This window comes from Neophocaena asiaeorientalis, unplaced genomic scaffold (assembly GCF_003031525.2).
Source record: "Neophocaena asiaeorientalis asiaeorientalis breed wild unplaced genomic scaffold, Neophocaena_asiaeorientalis_V1.1 scaffold86, whole genome shotgun sequence".
Lineage (NCBI taxonomy): Eukaryota > Metazoa > Chordata > Mammalia > Artiodactyla > Phocoenidae > Neophocaena > Neophocaena asiaeorientalis.
In genome coordinates, this window is record NW_020175039.1 from 3,151,374 (window position 1) to 3,178,505 (window position 27,132).

At 41.6% G+C, this 27,132-nt stretch overlaps 1 protein-coding gene across 3 annotated transcripts in view; it reads left to right on the forward strand.

Moving 5' to 3' along the window:
* The window catches only part of EPHA4 (EPH receptor A4), a 144,408-nt gene that overhangs the window by 39,038 nt on the left and 78,238 nt on the right, over positions 1 to 27,132 (forward strand). For 2 of the 3 annotated variants that reach the window (XM_024763269.1, XM_024763270.1), the window contains exon 4: positions 23,360 to 23,515. In XM_024763269.1, the coding sequence (XP_024619037.1) occupies positions 23,360 to 23,515 (156 nt within the window). Of the gene's footprint in view, positions 1 to 23,359; positions 23,523 to 27,132 lie in introns of all 3 variants that reach the window. The other variant, XM_024763271.1, reaches the window with a different exon arrangement.

Here is a 27,132-nt window from a genome sequence, read left to right on the forward strand (position 1 = left end):
TGTGGCGCACGGGCTTAGTTGCTCCGCGGCATGTGGGGGTCTTCCCAGACCAGGGCTCAAACCCGTGTCCCCTGCATTGGCAGGCGGATTCTTAACCACTGCGCCACCAGGGAAGGCCCTCCTTTCACTTTCTGAATCTGTTTTTCACCCTTTTCATGAGTGGTTTTGTGGGAGGTCAGATTTCCTTATGTGAAAATAATACTCAGGTTAAAACACCTTTTCCGTTTCTAGTGCTCTGTCTTCATGTTGAGGAAACCGTACTTGCAGGTTTGCCAACTGAAGGAAAACGGTTGCTGGATTTGGGTCCAAAAGCTCCGTGTGTCATGCCTAGAAACCATCACAGTTGACGACCAAAGTTTCTGCCACCTTCAGTAATATGAATGCGGAATCACTGAAAGTTGAAGAGGTTATGTATGCCCTTCGGCAGCAACTCAAATTTTGCTTTTAAGTCTGGGCTTCAAGACCAGGTGTGATGACCTCTGAGATGCTTCTGAGTCAGAGATTTGATACCAGGGGGATCTCAAAGCGTTAGGTCAAAATAATTAGCTCTGCCTACAGGATAATCACCTCCCTCTCTCCTCAGATCCAAACAATCTTTAAACTTGTTTTAGAGGATAGGCGTTCTCTGTTGGTACAGGTCAGCGTGTTGTGTTTAGATGTGGGAAGGGCTGGTGGTCCTTAGGGAGGGGCGGCTGTTTCGCAGAAGTCACAGTCCCCGGTGGAGAGAGGAAGCCGTCCACTCAGTTACCTCCATGTGCTCTGTGGATGGTGGCCGCCACCTTCACCTCACCTTCTCCACAGCCCCCTCGGGACGCAGCAAAATAAATCCCTTTCCTTCCTTCCTCAATTGGCCCGACATCTCAGTGTTTTGATTGCTTAACGTTTTTAAAATCATTTTCCCCTGATGTCAAACAGTGTGTGATATATATTAATAATAGAAAATTTAGAAAGTATAAAGTATTGCGTGAAGAAAATTACCCACAATCCTATCATTCAGAGAGACCCACTATTACTAGATTATGTATATTCTTGAGGTATTTTTTTTTCTTCTTTTGTTTTGGTGGAGGCGGGGGGTGCATATGGACAGACTGTTTTTAATGCTCTCTGCTTATAATTTATTTGAGACTGCACTAGCTAATTCGATTCTTGATCTGGTTCTATCAGAGGGGCGTATCTGACCAAGGCTAAGAGCATGCCTTTAGTTGTGTGAGCGTTTGAAAACTGTTTGAATTGTTGAGCTGTAGCATATTTGGGGATGACACAGAAGAACATAGGACCAGAGAGCTGGGATAGAGGAGGAAGGGTGTAGAAGTGGCCATCAGAGGGACCGAAAATGGTGAAATGGGAGCAGCGCTGGATTTAGAATCAGAAGATCAGCTTCCTGCTCTGCTGGCTGGCAACCTCCCTGAAGCTCTATTTCCTAATCTGGAAAATGGGAGAACTCCAGCTTTTCTGGGTTGTATTGATGATTCAGTTCATTATACGAGGTACTGTTTGTGAAGATGAATTGTAAGCAAGCACTGCAAGAATCAGATAATATTATTATAATAAAAAAAGGTGTTCGGACTTGGTCGTGGTGATTCAAAGGGAATAAGAATAAAGTGACCAAAGGTGGCTGGGAGTTGTAGGTGGGTGTGCAGGTAAAAGGTTTAATTGTCTGATTTGATTTCATTGTTATTGTTAATGCATTTCATGGTTAATGTGGACTTTCTGTGAAGGTGGTTATCCAGCCTGGAATTAGGATGACTTCCTTTGCTCTTTCACTGTGGTCACTCTTCCTTCTCTCATCTGTGTATTTTTAACTCAATAAGTACATTCTCCTGTAAAGCTAATATGTTTGCTCTGTCACCTAAGAGACCCTTATCAGACTTTTGCTGCGGGATTACAGGCCTCCATATCAGGAATCTTGCTGCATTTACACAAGGGTGAACCAGACAGGCAGAGCTCTGTGTTTTAAACAACAGATAATTCATGTGTGTGGAGAAGGAGGGGAGGGGAAAGAGGGAGAAATTGGGTTGGGGTGGGAGCTGGGAACGATGTCCAAACGCCTGTAATCTGTGAAAGAATTTCTTTGTCTCTGCTCCTGAGCTTCTGGAATACTAAAAGAAGGAGTTTGCAGGGCACCTGCGAGAGCTCTGGAGTCAGAATGCCTCAGTCTATACCCTGTCCCATCCAGTCCTTAGCTACGCAAGTTACTTCATCTTTATTTTATGTTTCAATTTCCTCTTAGGTAAAATGGAAATAACAATAGTATCTAACTCCTAGGGCTGTTGTGGGATAAGGATAAGCCATTAATATCTTTAGGACCGACCCATGCCAACTTTGCCTTGACTCCTCTGGAAGGATTTGACAAGTGGTCCTGAGGCAGTGTGGGCCTCCAGGTTCCATGAGTGCGGAGGAGACCCAGGTGGGCCTCCCTTCCTGTGCTGGGGGCCACCATGCTGGGCTGTTCACTTCTAGGTGGGGATGAAGGTGGAGGGTCAGGGCTGCACTTTGAACTGTGACCCTCTTCATCCTGTGGGGCTGAGTCCTTGTCCTAAATCTGGACACTATCAAGTTCTGTCCAGGGTGTCTTTCGAAGAACATGCCTGTTCATTTCAGATACCTCTTCCCAGTGTCATAGTTTCTCCTTTCCTGTTCCCTCCCTCTTAACATTTTTCATTGAGAGACTAGGCTGATGGGCCTGTGAGTATGGACGTTAATCAGAGACACTTTGCTATTGAAGAGTTGAACATGTTTGTTAATAAGAATCCTCTGAACCAAGAGAAGATGGGGACATGTTGAATTTACCCGATTTCCACACCATTTTTTTTTTCTTATGTTGTTCCAAGACAGATTAGTAGACTATGACTTTAATGCTTTTTCTCATTTTAAATGTGTGTGTGTGTATGTGTATGGTGGGTGTGTGTGGGTGTGTTTATGTGTATGTATGTGGTAGGTACGTGTGTGTGTGATGGGTGTGAATTTTTCTTGACCCTGGATCCTATTATTATTCCCTGAGCACACAAGGGAAAGACAAGCTTTTGAGGCATGCATAGTTCTGGAATTAAGCTTCTTGGTTCAAATACTGACTCTGAAATTTATTACCGGCAAGCCATCTAGCATTTGCCCAACTCTACATGCCTCAGTTTCCTTAATTTAAAATAGAGGTCATGTGTTTTCTTATTTATCAGGTCATCTTAAGTATTTAGTAAGATTACCCATGTAAAGTGCTGACCGTACTCATTCAATAAATATTAGTTATAATTATTTTTAGAATGTGGAAAACCTCAATTTGACTTTCACTTTGGCCATTTTTAACTAGCTGGAACCTTTGCCTGAACCTCCATTTTCTCATCTAGAAAATAAAATGGGGAAAACGGTATCTAATTCTGAGTCGTAAAGAGGGTCATGCACTTCAGCATTTTGGGGACACAGAACCTAAAAGGACTCGATAGGTTTCTTCTTCCTTCCCCACTCGTAGCCTCTTTCCTTGGCAATGTTTTTTCAGGGCATGTCAATTTCAGGAAGAAGCACTTCTGTAGAGAGGATATAGGTGCCACGTTTATGTTTCCGGCTGAGGACCTCAGGGCAGCATGGTAAGCAGTGTATTTTGAGCGCTGTGCCATGTACTTGGTGGGCAGTTTTCCATTATTTCTCACACAATGTTGTCCCAGTTTCACTGAGGAAATCACAGCTGGGGGTTAAGTCTCACATCTCACTGTCGAGCGTCAGCTCCATTATTCAGGTCTGTCTGACTTCCGGTTGTGTGCCTAACCCCTGAGCCGTCCTACCCGCACTGAGGGAACACGGTGGAGCCGGGAGCACGGGTGTCCCCACCGCCGGAACTAATGGAGCTAAATAGAGGACGCATCCCTTTCTCACCTCCTTATCTTGTTTCACTGAAAGGTAATTTAGGGAGCATATGATAATTTGTTTACCTCCACAGCCCTAATATCCAGGCCACGAGTCAGAGAATTAACCTTTTAACTTAATATATATGTCGTACATGGAGTCTAGCACCAATTTTCATCCACCTAAATGGTAAGTTTCACGCAGCATAATGGATGTCCTCTCTGTGTACACATTGTAGGGGACAAATGTCTTGCAGCTGCTTTGCCCTGAGGCCATTGTGAATGCCACGTTTACTTGACAGATGGGTCTGGTTTACATCATCAATTTTTATCACATTCTTTTATGAAATAGAAATTTCTATCATGGGCACGTAATTTGCTGAGTGTTGAAAATAGTGAGCTCTTTCAGAAGGCTGTAAACTTACATATTTGTATGATATTTGCCCTATGTCTTCTCTCTCTTTCGCACTTATCCCAGAGGAATGAGACAACAGATAGTACAGTTAGGGGAATTTAAAGGGTTATAAAGTCATAATGATTACTTGAAAAATTTTATTTTAAATCTGTATTGGGGGAACAAATACCTTAACTATGAGCACGTTCCTGGTAATTCATTGGCAATAGCCGTTAAAATGTGATGGAATCAAATCTAGGTTTGGGATGCTAAAAAAGATAATTATGTGGCAACAGATTTAGGTTGTGTTTACTCACCTGAATGGACACTTGAGATGTTGAAAGTATTGAGAAGTCCAAGTACAAATTTCTTATATGTTGTATCTTTCTGGCTTAAGTCATTAAGATATATTTAAATTTTATGTAGATGGTTAAGCATTTGGGAAATTCTGAAAGACCACTGTCTAGAACTATACTTCCTTATCTTTTTTAGTTTGCCTATTCATTTGACATAGGCTTCATTAGGAATTGACAATTGTACTTCCCAGGTAACGTTCATCCTTACGTGAAACTGGTTATAAGTCTATCTTCGGTGGGTCATGATGACCTGCAGCTATATTAAGATTTGACATGGACTGACCATTGCCCTGCATTCTCATTTTTATTGTAGAAAAACACCTGCAAAAAGATAGGCAAACACCCAAGGAATGATCACGTCATTTACCACTTGCCTTATTGGCTATCTGCACGTGATTATGCTTTCTCAAGTTTCATTTTCCTTTCTTCCATTCGGAAGCCTGGCATGAAAGTGCACTCAGACAGAATCTGGTGGGTTTAATACTTAAACCTTGGGGAGTTCTGGTGCTAAGGAGGGAGGGTAGTACCTGGCAGGAGGCACACAGGAGTGGCTAGAGCCTTTGCTCTGGAGCCATTCTCTCTGCATCTGACCTCCCGTCCACCACTTAATAAATATTTTATTGCCTCTGCAAGTCAGGCACTGTTTGGGTGCCTTGGTTTTCTCAGCAGAAATATATCTTTTTGGAAGCATATTGATGATACTGAGGTTCTCAAATTCTAGGCGGTAGTGCACAGTTTTAAAATAATGTAACAATGAGAATTTTATTTTTATTATCACCTTCAATTTATGGCAAGGGATATTGGCTTTTGAGTTAAGAAATTAAGAAAATGATTGAACTTTCAGAAGATACAACTCCTGAGAATGGAACATAAGTCTGTGAAGTGTGGGAGACCCTGCTAGAGCCATGTTCTGGAGTGGGTGTTTATTGGTGTGTTGATTGGGTTTAAATCCCTGTAATACTGAGCTTTGTTGTAACAGTAACCTACTGTCTTTATATAATTTCTAGACTGGTCATTGCATAGGTGTATGGTTAGCTAACTTTTTGACTCATTGTGCTTTATAAACTGGACCAATCCTACAATTTAGCTGCTCCCACATCACTCCCCTGATACTGTTCTCAAAGAATACAGACGTCTCTGACATTGACAATCTGTCCCTTCCTAGGCCTCTTCCTCCTTAATAATCACCTTGACTGTTTGAAATTCGGATCTCCTTTAGCTTTTTTCATGCACCCTCCTTGTTCTTCCACAGTGAGTGTAGCATTTGATCTGTAGCAGTGGACACTGAAATTCTCAGGTGCCTTTCATGCACACTGGGCATAACTGGCAATGCCTAGGTCAAGAGCAATTGGTTGCTCTTGGTTAAATGTGATCACGTATTTAAAGTGCGTGGCCTAGTGCCTGGTGGTGGCCAATAAATTCAAGTTCCCTTCTTGCTCTGTTCTGTTGTCTATCCTGCCTCTTTTCCAGTTGTCTTTGAAAGATGGTATTTACAAGATTCCTTCCTGAACTTTTTCTGAATCTACAGCTTCTCCACTCCTGTGATTCTTGTGTTCTTTGCAGATATTTTCCAAATCTCTGTCTCTAATTGTGCTGACCTCCAGACCTGTATTTCCAATGGCTTCCAGAACATCTCAATTTAAAGGTCTTGGATTCAGTGACCACCTAGCTGACCTCATGCCCTTCCTTCCAAAATCAACTCTTCTTCTTCTAGTCCCTCTTTTGGTTATGGTGTCTCTTCTCTCAGGTATTTGGTTTGGAAACCTTATAGCTAGTTTCAATTCCACTTTTTCTACATCCTGCAACATCTAATTAGACCTATTGGTTTGGTCTTGGGTAGAGTGTCCTTCCTTTCCTCATTCAAGGGCAAGTTTGGAAGTAAAGTTAGCTGCTTGAAGTTAGGCCAAGCAATGGCTACTTGATTGATATTCACAGTTGTAGGTCACAGAGTCTGTGGGGCTGAGAATAGGGAAGGAATGATTGCAAAATGACCCTGGTTAGCACTGCATGGACCAGGCCAAACCTTGCTGTATATGGAATAACCTGTCTCTCATAATCTCTATTTTTCAAATACATGCAGGTGCTACTATAGTTAATAAAATGCAAATGTATTTTAAAGAGTTATTGAATGTGTAGTAACCTTTTGTCATTGTAGAATTTTTCAAATGCTGCATACTGAAAGTGCAACTGTTGGGAGGTTTCATCAAATGTTATGATGTCATATGATGAAACATGGATTTCAAGGATTATTGACTTTCATTTGTTCAGAGTCACAAATGCATAGGAAAAAGAAAAATCAGGGATTACATGAGCTTTCAAAAATTAGATTTGGGGGAAGAGAAATCATAATTGAAAATCTCAAAACACTTGACTAGTAAGTTTAGAACTCCCATCTGTTATAATCAAGATTGTGTGTGTGTGTGTGTGTGTGTGTGTGTGTGTGTGTCTCTAGGATAAGTCCTGTCCTCTGGGTTTACCAGTTGCTTGCTGGATAACAGGGAAATAATATATGTGTAAATAAGCACGAAGATAAAGGACAAAGTGAATGTGAGGTCTGATTCCCGAACGTAGTAACGCTTCACAGAAGACGTGGTGGCTGATCTTATTTAGGCTTAGAAGTGCCCACCGAAGAAAAACACACAACCTAAATGTTGTGAGTTATGTTTTATCGGGGACCTTAGTGAGGACTATAGCCCAGGAGAGTGAGGAACTTCTGAAGAGGTAAGGAGGAGCCAGGATATATATGAGTTTTCATTGGGAAACAAAAAACAACAGCAAAAAATACAACCACGTAGTTGAACGTGAAAAGGTTACTGCTAATCACAAAAGAAATCTTAAGTTAACGACGTGGTGCTCTTCTATGTGTGGGAATCTGCAAAAGTCTGGGCTCATTGAAACTATTCCTTAAATATATATATATCTTAACTATTTAGGGTTAGTATCCTGTTTTTCTCCATGCTGAACTCCCCACAGGGTACACTGTCATCGGGGGCTGATGGCTTGATGGCGGGCAACATTCCTTGTTTACTGAAATCGCAGACAACGTGTTTTTGCTCTGCAGAGGAGAAGTTAAGATTTTATTATTCAGAAGTGACTGAGAACTTGTGACCAATCCAAGTAAGAACAAATGCTACACGGTCTAGTTTGATTGAAATGTAGGGTATCTGAGGAACAACTGGGGCTGGATGTGAGGCTTTTGAGTGTCTACTCTTCTGTTCGAATTTGATGGAGTACACAGTGGGGCCCCTTGAAAGATTTTAAACACAGGCATGACACAATCAGTGTGGACATTGTATTTTCTTTATTACAGAAAATGGGTATTTAAAAATTACGCTTAAATCCAGATAATGGCCAATGAAGAAAGTGGAAGCAGAAACTAGAGGAAGGGAGAGAGACAGAAAAACTGAGAAACTACAGGGGAAGTAGAAGGATCTTGGTCGAAGAGCTAGGTGGGACATGGCTGGAGCTCTAGGTTGTGCTGGAGGTAACCTGCTTTTGTTTACTTGGGCTGGGAGTTTAGAATGCTATCCTTGCCTTGTCTCTGAACGTTTACTTTGGTTGTTCTACCACTAGGCCCAGATCTTTTCATGTTTTTTAATCCTTAAACCCTGAGAGGCTCCTTTCCTAGGGGCTAGGTAGCTGTAGTATTAACTTCGAGTGGCAATGCCAGCAGCATGAATACCATTCAGGACCAGTCTCCTAAGTGGGATGTCTTTATAGCTGGAGCAGAAGAAAGAAGTTCTGTTGGATGAGCTGAAGAAAAGGAAATGTTTTCTTGATGTCCCTTCCTGTTCTCCACTTCTCTCTTTCCCTCGGATTCTTGCTCTGAATCACCATCTGTTTTCCACCTCACAGGGTGTTGGGGTTAATATCAGCTCTGCAGTCTGTGACTCAGGGTCCAAACATCCTTAATCAGAAACTGCATCATTTCAAGTACGTTGAGGAAACGCGTTTCCTTTGTGGCCATAGGACCCTAGTAATCTTAGTATTCTCATATTCTCAAACCATGGATCATGTTTTGTTATATTCTACCCTCTTTGATTTTTTTATTTTCTTTTAAACTACATTTATAGGCACCCTAGCTGTGACACTGCACTGTTTTGTTTAAAACATGCACCTGCTTTGTTAGTAAAGGAAACTTTGCCAAGAGAATTGTATGTAGGTGGGTGTGACTAACTCAGCAAAGAGACTTATCTCTCATCCTATCTGCCGGAGGTCCCAAGGCTGCCTTTGATAAGACTTAATTCTTCCCTCACCAGCCCCACCCATTCCAACCTGTACTGCTCTTTCCTCCCCCAAGTTTTATCTAAATAGTTTAGCTTTTCAAAACTAGTCAGCCCTCTGGATTTATTTTCTGTTGCGTGACCTGAACCATGGGCTTCCTACTCCTTTGATTGCCAGGGGCTCACAAGCCGAGAGCATTCACATTTTGCCTCTCCACTTCCCCCACCCTTTAAGTATTACCAGCAGACCTTCTTGCCTGCCTGCGTTCCCTCTAGGCAACTTTCAGCACAGCCTGTAACGTTGCGAGGCTGTTTGAAGGGAAATCTGAGTCCCAGTGGCCAAGAAACATAGGAACAGGAAAGGGAACCCAAAATGATCTTTGTAAAGCTTGGTTCACAGAGCCAGGGGTGGTCTGGTCGTGTGTCCAGCCTTCTAGAGCTGGTCACCAAGGTTTAGATGCTACAGGCAATTCATCCGTCCATTTATCCAGCCTACCAGTATGTCATGAACAGCCACCAAGATGCTATACGCAGCTGGAGATTTCATCGCAAACAGGATAGGCACATTTACTACTGCTACTGATCAAGAGATGCATTCTACAGGGGGAGATGGGCCGGGAACCTCTAAACACACAGTTCATTACTGAACGATACTTGTGCAGAAGGCGGGCTTGAGGAGAGGGTCTGTAAGAGTGAGGCTTTCCTTGTGGCTGGTACCGGCATCCCAGGAGTCCCTTCTTTTCTTATAAGCTGAAGATGACTGTTTTGTACTGTAGGCTAAGGACTGAGCTATATCATCACAGGGTCTATCAGGAAAAGAGGGTATGAATGGTATCAAATCTGAAAATTCTACTCTCGTGTTTTCAGTTTTCTGGAAACCAGCTAGCTATCTGCGGTCTCCCAATTAGGTCAACGTCAGCTCTGTGCGGAAACAGGGAAGTAAAGACCCCACTTGAAAACCAACAGAGCCCGCCCCCACCAACAGCAACCTAATGTCGACTCAGAAGCTAACGGCTCTTCCTTTACTTCTGCTGCTGTTGACAAATTCTTGTCAGTTGCACTCCTGGTTCCGGTTTGCCTCGCGCTCCGGAATCCGGCCCTCGGGCAGGCTCCTTGTCAGTGGGTGCTGTCGTGCAGCTGCCATCAAGGTGTGGCTGCTGTATGTAAGTGGTCGGAAACCTGGGCCTGGTTACCAGCCTCGTGGAGACTGTTGTGTTGGTGGGAGGCGTTCTGTCATCAGCGGTGGGAGTGATGGCCCAGTCTGCTCAGGTACATCTAGACATGACTCATTTCAAAGGACACAGCCAAGGGGAAAACCAAAATTTACTCCTCATGTCACTTGTCTGGTATCTTAAGTCCACATCCAGGAATATTTTGTGACCTCACTGGAGAGCAAAGCGAGTCCTTTATGTCATTTACTTGGAACCCAAGCTCTGATCCCTGCTCCTCTATCCCCACCCTGGTCCAGGTCACCATCGTCTCTTCTTGGTCTCCCTCAACAGCCTCCTCACTGGTGACCCTGCTTCTACTGGTACTCCCCAACACCCATCTTCCATCAGCCCCCAAAGTGATCTTTTGAAAAATCTCTACCCTGCTGGTCTCTTGGAGCTCAGTGTTGGCTTTCCTCCTCAAGCTTTCCCTAGAGACAGCTCTTCTCTAATGGATGCACACCTCATCAAGGACCTTTGCAACTTCCTTTTTCTCCTGGAATGCTTTTCTCACATAAATCTTCACATTTGCTGGCCCTTTCTTAATTCAGAGCCCAGCTCATGGGTCACCTATAAAAGGCCTTCCCTAAGGACCTGCTGTAAGCCCTTTCCCCAATCTCTTTCATGTTACCACTTTGCTCTCTTGTAATTATACCTGAGCCACTAGAGTGTGTGCTCTTCCAAAGCACAGACGCCCTCTCTGTCATCCCCTCCCTCTGCCAGGCATATGCAGCTGCTCAGCTGTACATGTGGAGTGAGTGAGCCTTGATGCCATAGAGAAAAGACATCTGTTTTCTTCGTTCTCTTTTCTGATTTTAGTAAGTGGCAAAAGGAACATAGGCATAGGAACACTTAGAAATCTCTGTCAAGACAGGTAAGAGAAAGTTCAATAAAGAGTTTAAAGTTATGAATTTATGGGGGAGTGGGTTGTTTTGATAAGCCCGTAACTCAGACCCATGGCTGGTAGGTGGTCGAGCTCAGGTCCTGAGTTCTGTGGCTGAGCCCACACCAGGCCTGGAAGGGAAGGTAAATGTACTGGAGTCATTTGCTGAATAGCATTTGAACCAAATCATAAATGACTTTAATGTTTATTAAAACATGTTGGCTCTTTCAGAATCATTGAGTCTATCGGATCCTGGGAGGAGTATAGACCAGAATTTTAGAAGTTTAAAAAGAAATTTTATAAATTATGTAGTCTGGTGTCCTGAGAGGAAACAGAGGCCCAGAGACCTTCAGTTGGTAAATATTGGGACTAGAACCCAGTTCTGGTCCCCACAGAGCCTGGCCTCTGGATTCACTTCCTGCACTTACGCATATGCTAGGAATGAATTCTGACATACCGAGTGTAACCTTGACATAGCCTTGAGGAAAAAAGCTTCATTTTGTTCATGGAGATGATCATACACCTGCCAAATTTTTTTAATGCTTTTCTTTTTTTTCTCTTCTGGGAGGAGGATTTATGACTTCAGCCTTTTTTTTTTTTTTTTACTTCTTCAAATCCGAACCTCATTCAAAATGATCCCACCTCAGGGCTAGGAAAAAGTTTTCTATTCTAATAAATAAAATACAGATCTTCTCATGGCCTCAGCTTTCCAGACACAAAACTGATGTGCTTTTGACAGCTCTGTGGAAGGACTTTTAATGTTTCTCAACTGCTTTGTGATATACAGAAAGTAAGAGTAATTAGCAAAGAAATTAAACCATTTCCCAAAATCCAGGTTGGTTACGATCTTGTAAATAGAATCCTAAAAAACGTTTTCAATTTCCCATGCTGCTTATAATCATTTTTGAAGGTTAGTTCAGAAATTTGTTTTGGGCCAGTAAAGATTTTTGTACATCTGAGATGAATTTAGGTTATGTTAGTGAAATTCAGTTCTTCTGTGTTTGGCAATAAGCCTGATTTGTTCTCCTGCTGGCTTTAAATGGCTCTCACTGTCACCCCATCTATATTTTACAAACAAGAGTTGTCCCACTCTTCCTTCATATGACCCAACACTGCGGGAACTTGTCAATATCATGGTCTTGTTTTTGTTTTTATTAATATCAATTTTCATCGTGATTGCTTGTGTTTGATATTTGGGATGAGATACAAATGAAGAGATCATGACTTGATATTTCCCCCTGGCATCCCTGTTTGTGATTTATAATTTATACCTGGGAAAGATTTACTGACCTAACTGATAATCCTTCCCAACAAAAGATAAACACCTGTATAAGTCATCAGTGTTAAGTCAGATGCACTTGAAAGGGACAAAGAATTCACCTGCAAGCACTTTTGGCATCTTGCCCTTTCCCATGAATCCAGACTGCTGACAGAGAAAGCTGATGCTGCCAAAGCACTTTCAGCAGGAGAGCTCCTGAGGGAGGGACCAGCCCCACCTGCCATACTGTAAGGACCATCGTAGAGGCCTGCCCTTTGTGCTTTCATCAGCGGAGATCCGGTGAAAGCAAAGAAATTGTCCTAGTGCTGTGGGGCTCAGATCTATGAATGTGCAGCTCCGCAGCCTCCCTTTTGTCCAAGTGGTCCTGTAGAAAGCTCACAGGTAAGCCCTGACCAGTTGCTAGTCCTTCCTTGTCAAGGTGGGTGCCCATGGGCTCTCAGTGTCACGCTGCATATTCCTGCTAGCTTTAAACTGATTTCTTGGGACCATGATCTGTCAGCCTGATGGGCTGAAAATGCATTAGATAAAGGATCAAACCCACCCCACCCCTGAAACTTGCATGAGTGTAACTGAGTCAGTGGGAGAGAGTGAGTTGGTACTAGCACTGTTTTATTTAATAGTGAAGTCATTGGTGATCTCAAATGTTTGGTCTGCTGGTTCTTGCTCTGATCTCTCAGATTGTCTCTATACGGCACCGAACACAGACGGTGCACGTGCCCCGTGAATTTCACTTGGTCTAGACTAGGACTCTTCAGGGAGCTGCTTGGGAATGTTTTGTTTTTGTTCTCCTCAGACGTGAGCAGTGTTGGAATAGTCAAACACATGTAATATTAAATGCTGGCCGATAGTTATATAAAATCACTAATGCAATACCAAAAACAAAACAAATGTTTAACCTGCTCATATCCGTTTAACATAAATCCCCTTTTTATCATGAGTAACTCAGAATTTTAAAACTCTCTCCAAAAATTCTCAGTATGATAATATTCAAAAAGTAAACAGTGGGGCCCCCCTGGTGGCGCAGTGGTTGAGAGTCCGCCTGTCGATGCAGGGGACAAGCATCCCTGATAACGTTAGCAGTGAGTCTTTTAAAGCTTCTTTTTCTTCTTCTGAGCTCCTTGGGCCCCATCAACATAACAAAAAAGAAGAGGGAGGCACTGAGCAGTTATTACCGTAGTCATTTCAGCCACATAAATCGTGATTTGTGACAACTCAGGCTGTAAAGTCGTTTGGATGACAGTGACCAGCGACACTGCCGGAGTTAATCAAATATTTGTTTAGCATGTGTTTCTCTTGGTCTGGCCCTGGCTTCAGAACATATTTCATTCATTCCCAGTCTTTACAATCTTTACTTTTAAATGGAGAAACAGCAAGTATAGGATGTACCTAGAGTTAATGAGAGAACCTCCACTTGGGCTGTGATCTCCCTAAAAAGAGGGGCCTTGTCGAAATCAGCCTGGTAAATACCCAGAGCGCCCACTTCCGTGATCTGTTCCTGGCTGGCAATCACTAACTCTTGTTTTATTTTCTTCTGGGTAGAATCAGCTTCCCGGCCAAACTCTTTTTCCTTCAGGAACATTCTACTCAGGGGTCACCTGTTCTTACAGATGCCATCTTTCTACTCCGTTCCTTCTATATGCAGACAGTCTTGGGACTTCCCTAGTGGTCCAGTGGTTAAGACTCCTTGCTTCCACTGCAGGGGGCGCAGGTTCCATCCCTGGTCGGGGAACTAAGATCCTGCATGCTTGCGAGGCGCGGCCAAAAAAAAATAAGCAGATAGCCTTGGGTTAGGTGCGTCAGAAAGGTCCCCATAGAAGCCTGCAGGTACCCCTGCCAGAGAGCATCCTTAAGATGGGAGTGGGGGCAGCAGTCTACTCTCTTCCTGAAGGCAACATTTCCCAGATTTCTTAGGGCTTAGTATGTGCTCAGTGAATACTTTCTATCATTGTTACTATAAAAGCTTAACAAAAACATTATAATAATGCTTAATAAATGTTTGCTAAAACATGAACAGCCAAATGAATGAAAAGGTGTGCATACCTGCTAGTGGATGATCTCTTTACATAATAATGCTGATCACGTGGATTCAAGTATTAAATTCAGAGTATGAGGAGCGGGATCCTTTATTCAGCGCTCTGACCTCTTATTTGAAATCAGTGGATGTGTAATGAACCACTAGTCTTTATGTACCCCAAAGATCAGAGGCCGAAGAAGGCAATAGCACAACTCATTGGAAAGTTGGTCCCTCTCTGAAATGTCAGGGGTAATCAAGTTCAGTGTTAATGACTTCAGAGTCGCATGCCATCACTGTGATTAATGTACTATCAGTGGTGAGGATGGAGCCTATTATTTTCAGTAATTTTATTATTATTATTTTATTATTATTTTATTTTATTATTTTATTATTTTATTATTTTATATTATTTTATTATTTTATTATATTATTTTATTATTTTATTATTATTTTCAGTAATTTTAGATTCAAGTTCAAGGCAGGGATTAGGTGTTTTTAAGAACATGATTAGGAAATTCCCTGGCAGTCCATTGGTTAGGACTCGGAGCTTTCACTGCCAGGGTCCAGGTTCAATCCCTGGTCGGGGTACTTAGATCCCACAAGCTGCATGGCACAGCCAAGAAAAAAAACAATAATAAAAAAAATTTTTTTTTAAGCCGTGATTAAACACTTTGTATGTTTAGCTCATCTTAAAGTATTTGTTTTTCTTGACTTTTTTCTTTATATTGTAGACATTTGTGATTTTTAACTTACATTTGTTTCCTTTCCTAATATAAACTTTTACATATTAGAAAAGCAGATAAATTTTGTCAAAGCCTTAAAAACATTATTATAAATCATTGAATTACGTTCTGCTCAACCTATGCAAATTTATATCTTCAATACGATCAATAAATTGAAAAAAAATCAATCATTAATCTCAAATTTTATCGAAGAAAGTACAGTCATTGATATGTGAAATTTAGTATGAAATAAAAGGAAAAGATTCACAAAACTTGTAGAGCTCTGGGGATTAGATTGTTTCCTTGAAATAGTCTCATTGTTTTTCAAGGCAATATTGAAATCCGTGATATGTTTTTTTTTAATATAGCAAATTTTCGGTGTCCTAAATGGGAGCATAAGAACAAGGGTTAGAGGTAAGAATAAAGAATCTTATTTAACAAAACTACATATTAAATATATACATATATATAGAGAGATTACAGTTTGTTGTGCTGCCTTCTATTTTAAAATTGTTACCCCCTATAAAATTGAAATAACTTATTTGTTTCTAGCAATGCTCTATTCTGATTTATTATAAATTCATGTTAAGTCCCATCTTAGAGAAAATTGTAAAGATCAAACTAAGTTAAAGTTTCTAGCCTCACTGTGGTCAATTCTGGTAGCAACCTCTGGGCTTTAGATCAGAATAGATTCTGTCTCTTTCAAAAATACTGAAGCCCTTTATTTGTCCTGTCAAGTTACTTACATCTAAATTTGGAAACCTAATTGCCTTTGTTGGAGCCCTTAAAAATTCCCGCATGAGAGAGAATCCCAAACTGATGTAGCCAGAGATTGGAGCTAGCAACCTACATTCAGGTCAGTACCTTTACATATATACAGAGGAAGGCTTTTTTTTTTTTTTTTTTTGCGGTACGCGGGCCTCTCACTGTTGTGGCCTCTCCCGTTGCAGAGCACAGGCTCCAGACGCGCAGGCTCAGCGGCCATGGCTCACGGGCCAGCCGCTCCGCGGCATGTGGGATCTTCCCGGACCAGGGCACGGACCCGTGTCCCCTGCATCGGCAGGCGGACTCTCAACCACTGCGCCACCAGGGAAGCCCCAGAGGAAGGCTTTTTTAAAGCAGTTTCTGGCAATGGAATTATGCCTTATTAATATGCTGAATCTACTAACTCATTTTCTTCTTTTCCATGTTTAGTTGAACTTTGTCTTTGGAATTTCTTCTGTTCACGTTGACTCCCTCCAAGTTTACCAAAGAGAAATAGCTCCTCAAATAATTAGACTGTGTGTTTTTGAGGCAAGCAGGGAAAATAAGTTATTTCTCCATTGCATTCTTTTTACTTGTGTTCAGTAATTTTTGTGGAGTTAATTTAAATTTACCAGGCTTTATGTGAACTTGCTTCTAGGGGATTTACTGCATCTTATGTGAAAACCGTCTGCATCTGACATTTTAGAATTACCTACCTATTTATGGAATTATACTGCATTCTGTTGAAAGAGCAAGTCAATTTTCAGTGTAGATTTTTTCTGTCATTTTCTTCCCCTTTGTCTATTTTTTGTGAAAGCTAGTTCCAAGATAAGAGTGGAAACAATGGAAGGAGCTGGAGGGTAGAGAATAGGATGGAACAGTGGTTTGCTGAAGGAGATGGTCTGCATCATAAACTATTGATGGAAAAAAGAAACCTCAAAACCCAACCCAACAATTTACTTAATTTTTAAAATGTTCTTACATATTTTTAAAATAAAAATAAAACTTTACCTGAAACCTACCTTGTGTATGATCACTAAGTAAGTTGCCGATGCTATGAGACAGAATTCAATCCAGGGTTTTTCACATCATGTTAACAAAGGAAATAAAACAATGAACACGTTATCTCATAGTGTTTTTGAAATTATATCCAGTTCTGTTCAAAAACAAAACAAAAACTTGAGATTTATTTATTATTTTTAAAAAATATATGGATTATCTGCACCTTTGCAGCCTGTTATATCCCACTGTAGTAATAATACGTTACCCTTTTAGTGAGTAGTTAATACAGACTGGGCACTGTGCTTCACTGCGTAGGTATTGTCTCATCTAATAAGTACATCAGCCCCCAAGTCAGGCTACATCACTTTCTTACCATTGCTGCAAAAGAGTAAACTTTCCACCAACCATCTTACTGGAAAAGTAATTTGACTCAGTACTATAATATGTACATTCACTTTAAATTGGCTTTCAGGGAAAGGTTTTTAAAGGCAACATTTGGGGTGACTGCTGCAGGGTATATGACTTTCTTCTGATTGGTTAGTGATGAGGTAACAGGGTGGTGTTCCAGGAATCTTAATCATCAACTTTCTGATTCCAACCAGTCTGGGGTCTCATTGTAGTTACTATTTACCACCTGGGTGGGAGTCATAGTTCCTACAGAACTCAAAGATGTCTATCCGATTGTCATGTATAGCCCTTGAGGAGGAACTAGGCCTCTGTTTTATCTCTGAGCTATTGTACAAGCTATCTTGCTTAACTGCTTTTCCTTTGTTTCTGCATTCCATCACTTCTCTGATTAGTAACTGTTGGAACTCGGGGAGACACTGCAGGGTAACAGAGATCAAGGAACCTTAGATTCCAGGCTTGATCCTGGCATACTCTGGAAGGAATGGTGGGCAAGTCATTCATCTCGAAAATGAGTGTGTTGGACTAGATTTAATATTGGCAAAGTATGACCCCCAGGCCTGACATCTGTTTTTTATGGTCTGAGAGCTAAGAATGATTTTTATAGATGACATTTGCAGTCAATTTGATAATAAGGCACACTTTTTTTGAGCTCCAATTTAGTGGAATATTATCCCTCCAGATAGGAATTCCATTCTTCTCATTAATAAATAGCACTTAATTGTTACTACTATATTCTGAATTTCATCAATTAAAAATTTTTGTAGAAATTCCTTAGAATTTTATCTTGTTATGTAATTACCTTCTTAATATCCTTGGTCTTCCTCTTGGCCTGCAAGGCCTAAATTTTTTACTATCTAGCGCTTTACAGAAATGTTTGCTCGCCCCTGGATTAGATGATCTCTAAGCTTCCTTAAAAAACTCAATTTCCATTTTTTTTTTTTTTCCAACACATATCAGGAAAACCAGTCGTGGAATGCAGATGACTGACACAGTGGTTTTGCCAGTGTTTTGCTATTTATGAATGGAATAGTCGATGGTCCCAAAGCAGAGCCCAGTTTCCCTGTAACAATTGTCCATCTTTACCCTGTAGATTTCAAAAGCATGAGGAGATCTATAAGCCTGATTTATAGGTTAAGCTACACTGCCTGGGTTAGAAAACCAACCCTGCCTTGGGCAGATCATTAACCTCTCTGCCTCAGTTTTCCCATCTGTACTATGGGGGATTTGTTGATGTTCACAACTTCCCCAAAGATGGCTGGGGATTGCACATTTCTGGAAAAACCTGAAAGCAGAAACATTCTTTAGAGACCTCATTTTATTTTATTTTTTAATTTTTTTATACATTTAATTTTTTTTAATTAAAATTTTTTTTTGTTGGGCCTCACCATGCAGCATGCGGGATCTTAGTTCCCTGAGCAGGGATCAAACCTGTGTCCCCTGCATTGGGAGCACGGAGTCTTAACCAATGCACCACCAGGGAAGCCCCCAGAAATTCTCTTTGACAGATTGTTTTCCCCTTAGGAAAACCTCTTACGTTATTCATATAATATACAGTCTAGCAAGTGAACAGTTAATCAGAAACTAATTTGATAATGGCCGTTACGTAACTTTGATATTTCTAAAATAAATTCCTAAGCATGCTGAAAATACTGTATATCCAGTACACCAAAGGCAGAGTTCCCCATAGTACCCGTCTGGAAGTGTGTGCCTAATATCCTACCCACATGATGAGGGTAGAGGGACCCGCAGGCCTCCCACAGCCAGATGTTCCCCCTGGACCAGTTTGCATAAATGGCTCAGATTGCCCCAAGGGAGCCACTGTTGGAATTTCATCTTTAACCTTCTGGAGACTCCAAATTAAAATGCAAATTTGTTACCCAGGAAGGTAATATTTAACACATTAATGTGTATTTGTTATTACTTTAGCACAAATTAGGTTTTCTCAAATTAGCCAGCTGCCTGACAGCAGTGCTTAAATAGAGGTGAATCAGACTCCCAGAGGTGGGTTCGGGGTAAATTTGAGTAAAGGTCCATGTCCCATCACTGTCAGTACCCAGCATTTGCAAGAGTGCCTGTGTGTGGTCACACATGAACACACACACACACCCACACGTGCGCGCGCGCGACTTAAGATTCCAGACTTTAGCATAGCATTATTCAATAGAAATAGAGTGCAAGTCACACAGATGATTTTAAGGTTTTTAGTAGCCACGTTAAAAAATGTAAAGTTTCAAAGGTGAAATTAAATTTAATGGTATTTTATTTAACTCAGTATATCCAAAATGCTGCTTCAATATATAATCAATATAAAAATTATTAATAAGTTAGTTCTCCTTTTTGAGTACGAAGTCTTTGAAATCTCCTGTGTATTTCACATTTACAGTTTGTCTCAATTCGGACCAGTCCCGTTTCAAGCGCTCAGGGCCCGCTTGTGGCCAGTAGTTACTCTGGACAGTGTAGACCTGTAAAGTGGGTCACAGACATGTGGTTGACCGAGGCAGCAACCTGGTGGGCTGGAGGGACAAATGGAAGTTGGGACCACCCGTACTTCCCCATCACTCAATTATATCAGTGTCACATTTTGCTAGAAGTCAGTCTTAATGCTGACTCTACCACTTAGCTGTGTGACCTTGGGCAAGTTACTTAAAACCCTCAGTTTTTGCATTTGCATGTAAACACCATAAATGCTCAATGAATATTTGATGTATCATCACAATTGATATTATTAGTACCTATTTTTAGAAACTATATTAGTTTAAACGTGAACTATAAAGGCAGTCAGGTGCGATCAATCTTTCTGTATTTCTCTAAAGAGGAGAAAAATGACCAAACATCTATATATATATTATCTTTTAAGAGTAGGTTTCACTGGTTCCTGAAATTGGCATTCCACCTCATGCAAATCATCTATACACTAAGAAATCCTGAAGGTACTACCTTGCCTTAAGAACCATTTTTGTTTTTGTTTTTAACCAAAAGTAGTTATATTTAAATATTCCACAAAGAAACTTCTACAGAAGACTGTCCTAAAATACAACCTCATTTTAGTAGTGGGTGAGCCAATGAAACAAAAGTTTTTCTTTCTCTTCTTTGTCCTCATTTATCTTCCTTTATTTAAAGTCAGCAGAAGGAACTAATTAAGGCAAAGCTAAAGGAGAAGAATTCAGAGTTTTGCATGGCACATGTGAATTAATCTTCCCACAATGGCATATTTGAAAGGTCAAGTAAGGCACTCCTTCTCTGTACCCCATCTAGTGAACCCTCACCAGCAACGGGGCAGAAGGAAGGCATGTCTTGGGTGTGCAGTTGGGCTCTCTCCAAACTTGCTTACCAAGTCACTATCATTCAAAACTACAGTGTAATGGTTTTCACCCAAAAGAGAATGATGGAAAATCATAACACGTGTCAATGCTTGCTCTACACGTTTCATGGGGGTTTTGTTTAGAATGAAAGATGTAGTGAAGATTTTAAGACGCAAATAAATGGTGATTAAATATGGGCTGTACTTACACATTCATGCACCAAACGCTGCAAGGCTGTGAACCACACAGAGCAAAGAAATGTACTTAGCCATCAGTTTAGAAGGTCATTTTGAATGTAGGCAAGCAAAATGGCTGTGTGCATGAAAAACCACTACTGTATTTTGAGAGATCCTTCCTAAGAATCCTGAAATATTAATAACATGGTCTTAATGTAGTTGAAGACACAAGAATGTGTTAAGGGTAGCAAGGGTGGCTGAGAATAGCACAATGACAATTTTGTATTTTCTGCTTGCAAGAGGAAAAGAGAGTAAAAATGGTGTGTTTAAAGAACAGCAGCCTTCAATTTCCCAAATAGATATAAAACTCTGTATTCTCCAAATGAATTCACAAATACTTACTCTTGGTAACATTAATTTACTAGCTTCAAGGAAACAGAAAAGAAGTATAAAACTGAAAATTCATTTTTCCCTTAAATAAACATGTATATATACAACTAATTTTTGAACTTTAGGAAATTCAAGATATCCTTCAATTTGATTTTTGTGAACTAGGAATTCAATTCTTTAACTGGAAGTAGTCTTATTGGAATAGAAGTGGAGGAAATAGCAATGCTTTTTTTTTCTTAACAAGTTTTTGAATGTGTTCTGTTTTCACATGGCAATGAATCAGTCATAGGCCAATTTTGTTGTCAATCTCCCTCTCCCACTGTGAGTTTTTACATTTTGATGCCTGATGAAACGAAGGTGCACAAGGATTAGGCAGGAACATGGAAAGTTTTCCTCCAACATCCAGATGTGAAAAAATAAAAGCAATTTATCCCTTATTGGCCATCCCAGCCCCGAGCGACCAGGTTTCCACAAGTTGCCTTTGTGGGCTGTGACTGACTGAGTGAGACACGAGTCCCAGTGGGTTTGTGTCAAGTTCAAGGACTCATTGTGTTTGAAGTGGGAAGAACGAGTTTGACCCTCTGTGCTTCTACCTGCCAAAGCCACAGTTTTTGATTTTAATCGAAACCCTAGGGCCATCTTAAGCGTGACCAAGAAGCACCTTGCATGTTGAACCTTATCTAATGATATGATGCGTATCATATTGAGACACATAAATCTCAGTCATAGTCATTGGAGCAACTTGTTTTTCTAAGATGCTCCGGTCCAGTGACAGACGAAAGCAAATAAGGGAGAGATTGATCTCCGAGCGCTTTTATTGTCGGTGCTCCACACACCATAAAGTTTTGGCTCGTTAAAGGAAATTCCATAAGGAACTTTAGTTAATAATGGTGAAGTAACTGCGTGCTTCTCTGGAGCTTCTGCTGAACTCCGTTTCCGCCTGCCGTTACCAGAGCATGATTAAGAAAATACCAACAGGATGTGCTGGACGGGGGAACAGACTTCAACTTGAAGCCGTACAGATGCTTGATGGATGAGTAACGAGACAGGGAATGTGGCCATTTCTCCTCGGAGAATCACGTAGTTCTGTGGATCTCTTTTTATCTACTGGTTTGAGTAAAATCTGCTGGCGCGGTTGGTCTCTTGCGGTGGTCACGCTGATGGAAAAGGCCCTTCTCCCAGCTGATATTTTTGATAGTTTAGAAATACCCAAAGTGTGTGATAAATGGAGAAAATTGAGAGTGAATCGTACTGGAAAGATTGTGGGTAACTGTAACATTTTTATGGTACCTCTGGTCTTATAAAATAACTTTATTTTTAATGGCCTTGTCACTGTGGGTTTAATATGGATGGTGTTGTCAGTCAATTTTTATTTGAGGTTGAGACAGATTTGGGAGGTGATCTTGAAGGGCATAGGGGAGAAAAAAAAGGGAGAGAAAGACGCTATTAATTATTATTTATAGTAAGATTTCCCAGAATTATTGAGTCTTTCCACATTAGTCAAAGCGGCCCTCGGTGTCAGTGTGATGTTAGATGAGGTCATGGAAAGCGTGTCGGGTGCATAAGGAACTATATGGCCCTGGCCCATGTTCTCTCTCCACCAGCCACTTGGGCTGTGTGTGCAGAGGGAGGGCGGTGTTGGAAAAATGGAGGAAGGGGGAAACATGAGGGTTTTATGAATTTGAAAATGAACGCAAAATATCTGCCAATCTTGAAAAATCTGAACATATTATATTCCAGAATCTACCGTAGGTAGTTTTATATTATTTTCCCCTGAAATCATGATCCATGTCTTACCAACTCTTTTCTTTTATGCTTGGTTGCTTCTGTTGGTCTTTCACTTTGGTTCTGTAGCTGAGCGTAATTAGGAAATAATCACCTACCAATTTTTTGTTGGCGCTGGGACACACTTCCAGCTATTTGGTTCAAAACCATGCTGTCAGATTCCATAGCATGGGGCCAAGAGTACAGGCTTTGGGGGCCGAGCACTTGCAGTCAGAGCTGGTCCCTGACATTTACCAGATGCATGGTCTGGTGCCGACAGTTTACCGCTCAAAGCTGGTATTCCTCATCTCCAAGGTAAGATTAGTAACAGTGCCTGTGGAAAGGGGGCGCCGTAAGGATCAAACGGCATCATACATATAAGCATGTAGGAAGCGCTGGGTAAACTTTAGCTGTGCTTTTATTGACACAACCGGTTTTAAGAAATTTTTTTCCACAGGGCTTTGCCACCTGACCGTAATGTTAATGGCTCTTAAAGAGTGACTGTTATCAACAAATGTTTTGGGTTGTTTTACCTGCATCTCAAGCCAGGTGCTCACTAGTGATTAGCAAAAATGTCTCTTCCTTCTGAATCAAGGAGGTAACATTTCGCTTTGCTATGTTATCAGGGGTTTATGTTGATTTTTTTTCTGCTTTCCTTTAGCTTGCAAAATTGGATATTACAAGGCCCTGTCCACGGATGCCAGCTGTGCCAAGTGTCCACCACACAGCTATTCTGTCTGGGAAGGGGCCACATCGTGCACCTGTGACCGAGGCTTTTTCAGAGCCGACAGCGATGCTGCCTCCATGCCCTGCACCCGTAAGTTGTACGCTCATCTCCCGTTTCTTAGATGCCAACAGCTTTCATTTCCACCTAGCAGGGCACTGCTAGGCCTTCTCCCAGGATAACCATGCAGGGGGCAAATGAAATGAAACATGCATCTTTTCTCAGTCAGAGCAGGGGCAATCCTTAGGAAAAGAAAGGCTCTTTCTCACTGAGTTTGTCGCCTTCAAGATGCGCAGCTGCCAGCAGACGACTTGCTGGAGCGGAGATTGAACATTCAGGGGTTGTCTGACACAGTGTAATTAGAGCTGAGACTGGAATTTATAAACGGCTTTACCGTTTCATCTAGGACTCCTGGGAAGAGTGACAGCTGCAAGGGAAACAGGTATAGGATGGGATCACATGTGGGTAAGTGGTTTCAGTTCTGTGCACGGATGTCATAGCTTGCAATGTCATTACCCTTCTTCCTTCTTTCCTCAGAGTTTTGTGTTCATAACATTTAGACCCGGATCCTAATAAATGCTTGTTTGATGATAGGCACTGAACACATGCTGGGTTAAGGAATGGATGGGGTTGGCACCTCGGTATGCAGGGGAATAGACAACTCCTTTCTCACACTTTACATGGACAGTGTTTCCGGGGGTTGACATTCCTTTCATGCATACTCTGGGATTCATAGACCCTGCAGTGGCTATGACCTTGACCAGAGCAGGGAGTGGTGGGCCTGGGTATTCCACCCCTGTGTTCTCATTGACTGAGACTGTGTTTGGAGGGACAGAGCTGAGTGGCCAGGCGCAGGGGCTTTCCACGGGTTTTGGCTTTGTCTCGCAGCCCACCATTTAGTACCCAAATGACTATTTAGCCTTTTAAGTTTCAGTCTCCTCATCTGTAGAATGGTCTGGTAATAGTACCTCCCTCGTGGTTGTTGCTACTCAGTACACTCATGTTATTTACATACTATGTAAAATGCATAAAATCATGCTACTTGACAGATGTTCGCTTTTACTGTCATTAGGACTTTCATTATTTTGTTCCTTAACTACTGTACATTCCATCTTGGCTGGCCTGTAAACATCACTGCAGATAGTGGGTTGTTTTTCTGGTTTGGAGTCAGTTGGGTCAGCTGGGGGGCCATTGTCTAGCCCAGTCAAAGACCACCTTTAAAAGGAGTGAGCGGAGAGGGCTTCCCTGGTGGCGCAGTGGTTGGGGGTCCGCCTGCCGATGCAGGGGACGCGGGTTCGTGCCCCGGTCCGGGAAGATCCCACATGCCACGGAGCGGCTGGGCCCGTGAGCCAGAGCACAGGCTCCGCAACGGGAGAGGCCACGACAGTGAGAGGCCCGCGTACCGCAAAAACAAAAACAAAAAGCAAAACAACAACAACAAAAAGGAGTGAGCGGAGAAACTTCAGGGCCATCCCAAATTTGTACTGAAATTGCTGTACCCTCCGGAGTTCATTTCATAACCAGAGAGGAAAATAATTATTGTCATAGTAACTACAACAACCATTTTATCATTATACCCGGGTAATGCATTAGGCACTTTTTTTTTTTTTTTTTTTTTTTTGCAGGTCTCTCAACCACCGCGCCACCAGGGAAGCCCCTCATTAGGCACTTTTGATTAACTTTATCCTAGGGCTCATATGATAACAATCTACGAGATAGACATTATCTTTATTTTAGAGATGAGGTAACTGCTAGCTCAGAGATGTTAGGGGTCGTGACCAGGACTACACCCCAGCTTGGTGATGGTGCTGCAAGACCAGAAGACTCACACAGTTTCTGTTTATTGAGAGGCACTCCTGCCCTCTTCCTTAGCTCATGCACAAATTTTCAGAGGGAAGGAGTACATTAGGGCCAGGCTTAGTTGTAAACATAACTGGACGAAGATTTCCTCATCTTCTTTTTCTGTTCCTTCCATAGACTAAGTACTTTCTCTGGATGCCACGTATATTTGATATGCTCAAGTTCAGCCTGTTTCGTTTCCAATCTAAATATTCTTCTCTTATGTTCTGTTGTGTGCAATTAGTTTAATAATAAACTCTCCTCCTCTGTCCACACCCACTACCAACATTTCTCCAGTTGAGATTTTAGGGCATAATAGCAAGCTCAAAGGGAAATATAGTGGGACGACAGTGTGATAATTGCCCTCAATTTGCATCATGCAGTCCAGCACCTACGTTCCACACAGATAAGTCTTCTCCAGGCTGGGGCTTGATTGTGAACCTCATAAAATTCACCTCTGATGGCAAGACAACCTGGCTTTTTCTCCCAGGTCTTTTTAGTCTTATGATTCTGATCTGTTATCTAGCATTCTAGGGGGCCATGGGCCAATCACTTAATTCCTGCAGCTTGCTATGTGGGAGCTTAGGGAGACCCCAAAGGTTGCCACATGCCTGAGTTACTGGTATGTTTACCATATGTGTAAAAGTGGTTTCTGAACCCTTGGAGTTGTATGTTTCTGTAGGAGTAAATTATTAGCTTTACCCTGACTACGCAAATGAGAGAAAGAAAATATTGATTTTAGCCTGTGGTTAGACCTGAAAGTTTAACATGAAAGTAACTTTTGCATTTTTCAGAGATTGTTTTCAACAATGTAAGAGAGGTGGCTTTTTGTGTCATTGATAAGAGACCCATGAAAATACCAAAGCAATATGTAATCCTTAACACGCTCCTAACAAGATCATTGCATTTATTGTATCTCTCCGACTCTGAGTTAAGAGGAAACACAGTGCTGGTGTTAATACCACACACTTGAGAGGCTATTTAATCTCTCCAAGCCTCAGTTTATTGACCTATAGAATGGGATTCTCACTATCTACCTGTGAGGTGGTTTTAAGAATTAAACAAGAAGGGACTTCCCTGGTGGGCCAGTGGTTAAGGCTCCGTGCTCCCAGTGCAGGAGGTCTGGGTTCGATCCCTGGTCAGGGAACTAGATCCTGCATGCTGCAACTAAAAGAGCCCACATGCCTCAATTAAAGATCCCACACGTGGCAATGAAGATCCTGCGTGCTGCAACTAAGACCCAGAGCAGCCAAATAAATAAATAAATATTAAAAAAAAAAGAAGAAGAAGAATTAAACAAGAAGATATTTGCAAAGGTCTGGCACATGGTAGGGATATAACGAATGTTTGTTCTCTTCTTTTATCCCCAGCTGGTCACTTCCTTCCCCAAATGACCTCCACAGCAGACAGCCAGTGCATCTCACTGCCCCTCTAAAGGGATTGTCTCACTTGACTACATGATTAAATTACCAATGTCTGTACTGTACTCCAGAAGCTCTGGGGGTAGGACTGAGGCATCAGTATTTTCAAAAGTTGCCCCCATAATTCTACTGTACAGACAAGGTTGAGACCACTTCTCTACAGAGTTGAATTTTTAAGTTTTATTTTTTAATTTAATAAATATTAACTACACAAGACTCTTTAAGACGTCTTTGAGATAGGGGTAATCTGGGAGGTGACCATATTTTGCTAACAGATAGACTAGTAAATTAAACAGAAGAATTAGAATCTATTCTAGTCTACGGCCCTCCTTCTAGATTTCTTCCATCCTGGTGAATACAGTGGACCTGCATTGTCCAAGACGGTAGCCACGAGGCACACGTGACTGTTTTAATGGCCACATTTCAGGGCTCAATAGCCACATGTGGCTA